The sequence below is a fragment of the Glycine max genome, chromosome 4 (assembly GCF_000004515.6).
Source record: "Glycine max cultivar Williams 82 chromosome 4, Glycine_max_v4.0, whole genome shotgun sequence".
NCBI lineage: Eukaryota > Viridiplantae > Streptophyta > Magnoliopsida > Fabales > Fabaceae > Glycine > Glycine max.
Window position 1 is genome coordinate 37,228,307 of NC_016091.4, and position 10,682 is coordinate 37,238,988.

The following is a 10,682-nucleotide window of genomic DNA, read 5'->3' on the forward strand; positions in this document are numbered from 1 at the left end:
ATTTATCCATCCTGTATATAATATTGTGTGGCTAAATTAATTTTTTTTTGTCTCCTATAGTATTAAATTCACAATTTTATCTTCTATTTTTCTATTTTTAATCTTTTTATTTTTTTGAATAAGTAGTAAACAATTTTGGGTGCCCTATTAATATCAACAAAAGATGTTAGACATAACGTCTATCAGACAAAAAATTAAATCAAGTGAAACATAAAAAAAAAAGCTTAATAAAAATTCAACCCAAAAACTTTTATTTATAAACATAACAATAAATCATCAAAACTCTTACTTTATTTAATTCATTTTGTAAATATTATTTTATATATATTATTAGTATAGAGTTGTTATCTTTTCTCAATTATAAAAATTTATAAATTAAAATAAAATATTTTATATTTAATTTAACATATATTTATTTTTTTATAAGATTTTATTTTAATATAAATTAATAAATTATTCTATATAAAAATTCATTTTTATTTTATTATAATTTTAAAATAAGTTATATAAACTAATATATAAATTATTTTCAAAAATTATTTTATTTAATTTATAAAAATTATTGTAAATTTAAAATAATATTTAAGTAATTAAAAAATATAAAATTTATTAATTTTTATAATTAAAATAAAATTTTGTATTATATATAAAAATAAATTTACATAATTTTTATAAATTACATAAAATAATTTATATAAATAATTTACATATTAATTTATATAATTTTGTTGATTTATATAGTTGGTATTAAAATAAATTTTTATAGTTAAAATTAAAATATTAACATGTAAGTTTACTAAAAACTATATATTAATTTATTTTAATTTATATAATTAGAATAAAAATAATTTAATTATTAAAATAAATTTACCTAATTTATATAATTTACATATTAATTGATTTAATTATACTAGATTAATATAATTAGAGTAAAAATAATTCTTATATTAAAATATATTTACAAAATAATTTATTTAAATAGTTTATGAAATTTTATAATATATTGGTAAAATTAAAATTAAAATATTTAAATTATTCAAAATAAAAATATATAAATTGATATAAAATAAAAATTTAAAATATTTATATATTAAATATTTTTTAGTTTATAAATTTTTATAATTAAAAAAAATAATAACTAATGATACATGAAAAATAATATTTATAAAATTAATTAAATAAAGCAAATGTTTTAATAATTTATTACTTCATCTTTAAAAAAAATATCATGAGCTCAACATTTATCAAAAAAAAATTATAGTTTTATTATGTTTGACTTTTGATAATCAAATAATCAAAAGAATCAAAATTATTTATTCTAAAAATAGAATTACTAAATATTTTAATTTAAAAATAAAAGAATCATATCATAAATTTAAAATTATAAGAAATCAAAATTATAATTTAATTATTATTTTATTTTAAATCAATTTGATCATTAAGTCATAGAACCAGTGCTTGATTGAATCAATCATTAGTCTATTTTTAAAACCATGAATGTTAGAGACAATTAATGACACTGGGTGAATAATTAATCAACAGGCAAATATTATAAAATAACAAAGAGTAAAATGCCCTGGAAACAAAAAAGAGAAGCAAAATGCTCAAAATCGTGAAAGGTAAAATATGCTATTAAACATTTAATTAATCTATATAAAAACACCTCTAATCAAAATCGCCCCACTTCACTTTCCCATGTTCATCGTCAGCTTCGTCAAGAATAAACAACTTTTGGTCAGGTTGCTTTGTGCCTCGCTGTCTCTTAGGTGCTTCATTTTGTTCATTCATGTTTATACAGTAGCATGTTTTGCATCATGTTGGTCAAGTGACATAGACATATACTGCCTACGTGTTAAGTACAACTTGCATTTATTTGAAGGTTACATCCAATTCGAGCATCCCTAGCTAGCTCAATTCTTGTCTGCCACAGCTAGCTTATAACCCCACCTCTTCCTCATGACGCAGCAGAAGGTCAAAAAGCATTCACGTTAACATGTGCTACGACTACAAATTAATATAGACGAAGAATTTATGATGAAAGAATCTAATAATTTTTTTTTTTGAGTAAATAAAAAAAAGTAAGAAAAGCAAAAAAATTATTATTAATTTTAATAAATATCATTTTTAAATTGTTATTTCTTCCTTAAAGTCTCACAAAGTCGATATAAAATTTAAAATTAGCTGAGAATATAAGAGAAAGAAAAACTCTTAACACCGTTTACATTAAATTAAAGTCAATCTCTTAAGGAACTGTAATTTAAAAAAAAAAATCTGTAAATGAAACACATGCTGAAATTAAAGGATCTTCTACCGTCTAAAAGAGAGTTGCATAACATATATATTTTAATTAACGGTAAATAATTATTTTTGTCTTAAATGTATAATTTATTGATAAATAAGTACTTGAAAGATAAAAATACAAAATTTAGTTTCAAAAATGTAAAAAGTGAGACAAATATATTCGTTCGTTTACTTTTATCTGTCACCGTTAATAAAATAACATACATGGTAGATGGATGAATTTGTCACTGAATTGATTGTCAACTTGGTTATCTCTAATTGTCAGTATAGAACATATTTGTTATATAATATTTTCTTGACTTTTCCTCTTCACACTCCTGGGAATAGGAATAAGATAAATAGTCACTTTTATCCACAAATGTGTAATTTGCTAACAAATGTATCACTGAAAGATGAAAATATAAAATTTAGTCCTAAAAAGTGTAAAAAGTGCGATAAATATATCTATTGGTTAACTTCCATCAGTCACCGTTAATAAAATAGTCAAGATTTAAAGAACTGAAATATGAGATATATTTATCATTTATTTATCGTAGATTGCGACTAATTATTATAATTTGAAAGATTTTGTAATGATTGGTACCATGAGTGAATTCACAACGCGTATAAACTGATACAATGTTATTTGGATAATTTTTATTGTGACGGACAAATTATGGTTGATAATTAATATTATCGTTATTATCATATTTATTTTAAATTATGTTTGTCAATATATTTTTTAAAGTGATTATTATAATGTTATATTTTTAATGATAAAAAATGGTAAAAATTTATCCTAAAATTATATTTTACCCTTAAATAAAACAAAATTTCGTGTCTAACAAATTAGTCTAATAGAAACATATTGATATTTAGGTCCAATAAAAAATTATTGATATTTTCGTCCAATAATAACAACTTGTTGACATTTTGGTCCAATGGAACGTATTGACATTTAGATAGAAAAAATTATTAACATTTTCTTCCAATAAAAAATTATTGACATTTTCGTCCAACAAAAAATTACTGACATTTACGTCCAACAATAATATCTTAGTAACATTTTCGTCCAATCTAGTTAGCATGACTACGTTGACAATTATTTAATGGCAAATTCATCTCTTTGTATCATGTAGCCTATTTTATTAATAATAATGGACGGAAGTTAATGATAGTATATATTTGTAACATTTTTTGCACCTTCGAGGACTAAATTTTATATTTTCATCTTTCCGTGACATATTTATCAGCGAATTACACATTTAGAGACAAAAGTGATCATTTACCTTTTAATTAATTTAGTAATTCATATTTATTTATTGAGTTATATGCCTATGGGTATTTTATGCATGCTTGAGACTCATAGAACATGTTAAAATAAAATTAAAAACAATTTCAATCCCACTTTCAAGATGGGAGAACCACAAACAAGTTAGAATATATATATTAAGCCAAAAATCATTAATATAAAATTACAGTTTTCAAATGCACATTGTAGTAAAAGAAAACCATATCTTCTGCTTTGAAAACATAGTCTTGATGCCTTAGAGTCATATCGTCAATTCCTGCGTGGAGCCCTTGGAAAGACAAAAAAGACGAATAATGAATGGGCCTTACCCTGTCCGGTAATACACCATTATAAGTCATGGGGATGATTTTAAAGTGGGGAACAGCCAAATTGTTGCTTAAAAATAATGGGGCATATGGCATATGGCATGCTCATCAAAAGCCCTTCTGGCTTTTCGAGACTCTATTACTTCGTCTTGGTCCTGCCCTTCACCAATCAATAAGGGTCCCATCCCTTTAAGAGTAGTCAATTATACCAGCAGGATTATGCAAGTCCTCTTTTGGTTCTTTTCCCTCTGTCTATGATCTCGTGACTTGGCAAAACCCAATTTAGCACGAAAATATGGACTGCATGCCGAGTGAGTGTTGTGTGAACCATACTGTCTTGGCAGATTGATCAACAAATTAATGTTCCAAAGAAGAAAGAACTCCCCATAGTGTCTACTATGTAATGATATAAACGTACGTGGAAGCATGAATAACGCTAGAAAATATTACTTGCATATATGTTTTGTGTATTTAATGTTGAAAATAAAAGAAAAAAATATGACAAAAATTATATGTAAGAAAAATGTTTTGTGTAGTATATATATATTTTTTAGGAAAATATGTAATTAGTTTTTATAGTATAAGTCGAACATAATTAATGTCTTCATATTTCCATATTAATAAACAAGTGCATGTTCTCATGCGACACACATAACACAAATTAATTACATGTGGAGATGAGTAATATTTTCTATTATTTTAAAAATTAAAAAAAAAAAATAAAAAAGTATATTTTTATAAAAATTAATACAACATTGTAACATACATTTATTTTAACTTCCCATAGTCAAACAAGCTTTAAGTATATTTACTACCTCAATTTTTACTTATTTTTCCGAATCCCTTCTTCACCAAGTTTGCTTCTTAACCAAGTTTGGAAGAAAAAGGAAAAAATTAATATATATATATATATATATATATATATATATATATATATATAAGAAGAAAAATAAGAATTAAAAGAACATAATAATGTTATATATAAGTTAAAGTAGAATTTTGGTCTTTTTATTTATATTTTTTTATCAATTTGGTCCCTTAATTAAGTTTTAAAAATTTTCACTTTAATCTCATACAGTGTCTTTGGCAAACTAAATTGGTCATTTCATCAGCTTTTTTATTCTAACACGTCCATTTTGACTTACTTGATATCTCGTAATTTGTTACTTATCAGTAAGTTCACCAAGTTAGTGTGATAATTGAACCAAATAATCAATTTAGTCTAATAAAATACTTTTTAAGGAGACAAAATAAAACTTTTTAAACTTAAGAGACTTCATTTAAACAAGAAAATTCTAGATAAGAAATCAAAATTTTATTTTAATCTTTTATATACCATTTAACTTGTAGGGTGGTCAAACTAGTTAAGTGGAAGAAATAAGAAGAATCACGGTATATTTGTGTATAATGACTTTCATTTATTTTTAAAATAATAATAAGTAAAAGAGTGAACAAATAAATTTATTATTTAATTATTTCTCCATAAATTGCTAATTAATATGATATCTCTAATTACATCATTATCACAATATATTTCAAACTATTATAAAATTTGTAATTAAGTAGTGCATGAAAGGTAATTAAATGATATTTTGATTACATATTTTATTAATGTGTTTAAAATTACCAAAATAGCCTCAAATTTTTGGAAGAAAAATTTGAACTTGTGTATATTACTTATATAATAAAAATATATGTCATGACTGTGGAGATAATATATTATGTATTTTATTTAATGTAATCTTTATACCTATATCTTTCATATGATCTCTGCTATCTCTAATTGCATCATTATCACTCTCTCTCTCTATATATATAACTATTTTATTAGTAATTAAATAGTGCATGAAACGTAACTAAATGATATTTTAATTACATCTTTTATTACTGAAATTATAATTTTAATGCATTCAAAATTAACAAAATAACCTCAAACATTATTGCAAAACCCTTCTGTTTAAATATCCATACTTCTTCGGTGATTTTAACGTTTTGGCATCTTTCTGTCAATCTTTCATGTCGAAGGTATGAATTAATATTCTTCTGATAGTGTTTTTTTTTCTCATCTTGTCATCTTTATTTTCCACACTTTTTTTTTCCTATTTGAACGCATTTTGGTGTAGGATTGTTGCTCCTATTTAAACTCATTATACGAGTATTTTTATACTTTGTACAAGAAAGATTGGCTCTTAACTTTAAAAAACATGTACATATTTAGTCTTTTCTTATTTTTAAAAATACTATAAATTTGTAAAGAGAAAACATTAAATTTACATATTTTTTAAAATTTTAAGAATAAATTCATCAATATAAAATATAATTTTTTTTATTATATTTAACCAAAAAAATAAAAACTTAAATATATATTCTTACTATAATTTTTGTTGTTGTTAAACAAAGAGTAAGTCCGGTGGCAGGAGGCCGAAGACAAATGTAGTATATATAATTTTTTCTGTAGTACGTTTTGTCACATTACATGGTTTTATAGGTTATTTTACCCATATTAAAAATATATATATGAGAAAGAATAATAATTTTACCGATTAACCTTAATCATAATCATTAATTTATTTAAAATTTTTATTGGTCTTCATTAATATTATAAAAAATATAATTAATATTACATTAAAAAATTAAAATAATAATTATTTTGAAATTTTTTTTCTTATTATTATGGACAAGGAATATATATTATTAATGCATTAACCATATCCATTTCCTTAAAATAAAGAAAAAAAGAAAAAAATATCCATTTTAGATGAAGTGAACAAAGAAGTCGTTTCAAAAGTCAAAAAAGGTAATTTCATTAGTTAAAATCACAATAAAAATGATCTATCTAGTCACTTTTACTTCACCACCTAATCATATTTCTTTGGTTTAAATGTAATTTTTGTCTTTTTATTTTACTCAATCCACAATTTTGGTCATCTTATTTTAAAATTGAAATATTTGATCCTCTATTTGAAAAAATATGTGATTTTAATATCATATTTCAATTGTTCTTCCTATTTTACAAAATTTGTAATTTTAGTTAAATTCTTTATTTTGATTATGTTCTATTTCTTTTATTTTGATCGAGATAAGTTCTAGGTCTAACATATTCATTTCAGATATCATCAAAAATAATTTAATTAATTATAATATGAGAAATAAATAAATAAAATATAAATAAACTTGAAGATTGAACCAAAAGTATAAATTTTTATAAAATACGAGGATCTAAATTATAATTTTTTAAAAATATAACGACTAAATATCTGTATTATGAAATGAGAACTAAAATTATAATTTTTTTAAAATAAAAAGACTAAATATCTCAATTTTAAAATAAAAAAACTAAAATTAAAGATTGAATTAAATAAAAATATCAAAATTCATTTAAGCCTATTTCTTTTAGAAGCTAAAAAAAACTCTGATAAGAATATATATATATATATATATATATATATATATATATATATATATATATATATATATATATATATATATATATATATATATATATATATATATATAGTCCTGATATTTATAAAAAAAATTTGGAAGACAACGAAAAAAGTCGGGTACGTGGTTTCTCATGATAGGAAATATGATTTACTTTGTTCAATCATGTAATCCCCATTGGACATATATCCCATTCTATCTTTCAAACCTGTCGCATAAAACAATTTCCTCGATAAATATATTATCATCAATGAAAAACATATGACTAATAATATTCGAAAATAAAATCCTTATTATATAGTATCATCTGCTTATATATTTCTAGTTAGGAAAAAAATGAAAAAGCACTTGAGTTTTTGTTTTGAGGTCAGAATATCTTTGACTCTTTGTTCTTCCCCAACTATATATTATTATCCAAGAAGCTACAGCAAACTAGAAAGGCTACATAGGTAGCAATAAGAGCTGCAGAAAGAACCAGAGAAGTCTCGATCACATATCATGCAGCAAGAATTCGCAGTGTCGTGGGCTTAATGCATGTGAAAAATCTTAAAACTCGAGTTTTTTTCTTTTTCAGAAGTGAGGAAACTAGAGGGGTTGAAAAAAGGTGTCTATTTGTTTCTCATGAAGCGACAAAAAATTAAAAGGTATTAAAAGCTAAATCAGGTAATGAAGAGGTCCTATTTAAACAATGGGTCTTATATTCTCTCCAGTTTTGTAGCCTGTAACAATTCTGCACATTTTGCATTGCATTTAAGGCTATGTCTTTATATTTAATGACCGATGCAGAGAAAAGTAATTAATGATGATGATCGCATTTTCTTAGTATATTAGTATTGAAATCCCCAATGACCAAGTGAACAACAACAACAACCCCTTGTCCTTTCAAATTCAAGGGAACTGTGGTAGAAGAAGTACATGTATTTATGCTTTTTGTTTCACTTTCATTGACAGCTTCTAGCTCTCTCTCTCTCTCTCTGTGCTTCCGCTGCTGCTACAGATAAGTCAGATAACAATTAATGAGTTATGTAGATTTTCCAGGTGGTGTGGTGAGGTGAGTCTCCTCCATGCCATGCCATTCATTAATAAGATGATATATTTCTAAGTGACTTTTGTGGCTGCAATCTGGCTTTATCCTTTCGGTGTATATGGCAAAAAACTAATTTTCGCGTCAGAGAGGTGAAATGATAAGAGTTTTTTCAGGTGTAGAAAAAAAACTCTTTTTTCACCTCGTTTTGAGATATTATATTATATAAATACTAGTAGTTCATTGTTCCCTTCAATTTTTTCTAGAGTTTCTACATGCTTTGGTTTGTTTAGTGTTTCCCTTCTCCAAATAAGTAATTAGTCTACACTTTTTTCCTTCTCCTTTTCTTTAGGATGGAGCCACCTATGTTGGGGGTTGAAGAGGAATGTCACAGCAATGAATCTGGATGGACCATGTACATAGGGTCCCCCAGAGACGAGGATGCACAACATTGTGATGATGATGATGATAATCATAGCCTAGAAGAAGATTATTATGATTATGAAGCAGCAGCAGCACAACATTGTGATGTTGAAAGTGACGATTCCATGGCTTCTGATGCATCTTCTGGCCCGAGTAAATCAAAGGAGCAAGTGAAGAAGAACAACAAGTATTGCTCAGAAAAAAAGGTGGAAAAGAAAAATGAGATCATGGCTTTCGCCAATAGCATGGATAAGGCTCCAGCAGCAGTTCAGAACGGCAGCAAAGTCAAGGTGAATAAAAATTATAGGGTGGGAACAAGGAAATTATAGATGTATTAATTTGAAACTTATATGCCTAACTACCAGGTTTAGCTTATTTTCTTAGGTTTTAATTGGTTTTTTTTCTGTCACAAATTACTACTATATATGCACTGCATGTGTTTAACTCATTTCTTAGGCCGCATTAATTAGCTGCAGCATGCACGGATCAGCGGCTATTTGTTTAATTAATTTCTAAATATTTCTACTTCTTTTTCATGCGTACTACTACACAGTCTAGACTATAGTTTGTGTATGTATGAGAAAGATGAACACTACATGACGTGTACAAGGAGTTTGAACAGTGAGTCAAATTACTATACAATAACTATGTAATATTTATTTTTAGCCATTTATCCTCTTTAAACAAGGCTAAGCTAGAATAAACCCTCACTTGCATGGATTGTGACTAAGCACCGAAACTCTGTTGGTTGATTTAGTCAAGAAAGCAGTTGAAATAGGGGAAGATGAAAATAGTTAAATATATATATATATATATAAATCTTTGAATAAATGCTTGCTTTTGTTGCTATACATAATTATTATTGAATAATTACGTCCAAGGGGTTAGTAAATTTAAATACTTTATGCTAAAACGAATCTTCATTATAAATTTCTAAACAATCCTCTCCATGTGTCTCTTGATTACACCTTGTTTCATTCCTTAAATCTTAAACTTCATATATCATAAACGGAAAAGGATTGAATAAATGTTAATGTGAGATCACTATCACACATATAATTTTTAATAATATTTTTTTTATCTTGACACATAATAAAAATGTTATTAATTTTTTTTAATAATATTAAAAAATGTCATTAAATATGAATAAAGTTATTAGAAGTTTTTTGACGACATGTGTTAATGAAATTTAAACATGTTGGAACTTTTTATCATTATTTTTTTTATTAAGTGTTGACAAAAAAATGTTAGAAAATATGACATGTGTAATAACGAAATTTAAACATGAATACGCTATTTCTGCACCTATGCTTTAGTTGCCGGTGCAGGAGTTTGTTGGAATTAATGGAATTATATATAAAGCTCGACCATATCTATGCTATGCTCCATGCAGGGCATCGCATGTGAACTTGAAGGAACCCCTAGCAACTAGGCTCCAGCATAAAAAATATGAACATCTGCAGCTAGTGCGCTTCGTTCAAAATAGGGGGATACAGATCATTGATGACATGCTTTGAGGACAAGATCGCTTTCCATTTGGAAGCTCCTGCTGGCAGATAACCAAAATCAGATCAGCATATAATTTTTTTATCATTGTGATGAATGATATGAAATATTCATCTATTTTTATTGATCATTAATTTTTCTAAGATAATAAAATCTTTTATTTTAAATATTTTTTTTTCATTCACAAAACTCAAATCATATTTAAAAAAATCAAACTTAATTTCACCCACATCAACTACATGTTGATGGTACATGAGCATGTAAATATAACTTGAAATACATATCATTATTTTCTCTAGCATGCCGGTCTACATGCAAGGGTTAATCCAGAATTTTCATCCCAAAGCAAAACACTATAAAATAATTAATATAATAAAGCGGATAGAAT

At 25.1% G+C, this 10,682-nt stretch overlaps 1 protein-coding gene across 2 annotated transcripts; it reads left to right on the forward strand.

The window, feature by feature from the left end:
• Positions 1 to 7,717: 7,717 nt before the first annotated feature.
• On the forward strand, positions 7,718 to 10,463 carry LOC102665075 (protein SOB FIVE-LIKE 1). Of its 2 annotated transcripts, XM_006578450.4 has the most exons (3): positions 7,718 to 8,392; positions 8,718 to 9,078; positions 10,182 to 10,463. In XM_006578450.4, the coding sequence occupies exons 1-3, from the start codon at positions 8,358 to 8,360 to the stop codon at positions 10,218 to 10,220; spliced, it is 435 nt and encodes a 144-aa protein (XP_006578513.1). In that variant the 5' UTR covers positions 7,718 to 8,357; the 3' UTR covers positions 10,221 to 10,463. The 2 variants fall into 2 exon arrangements, with proteins under 2 accessions (XP_006578513.1, XP_025984035.1); XM_026128250.2 differs by lacking the exons at positions 7,718 to 8,392; positions 10,182 to 10,463 and adding an exon at positions 8,465 to 8,541 and having other exon boundaries at positions 8,718 to 9,390.
• The last annotated feature ends 219 nt before the right edge of the window (positions 10,464 to 10,682 follow it).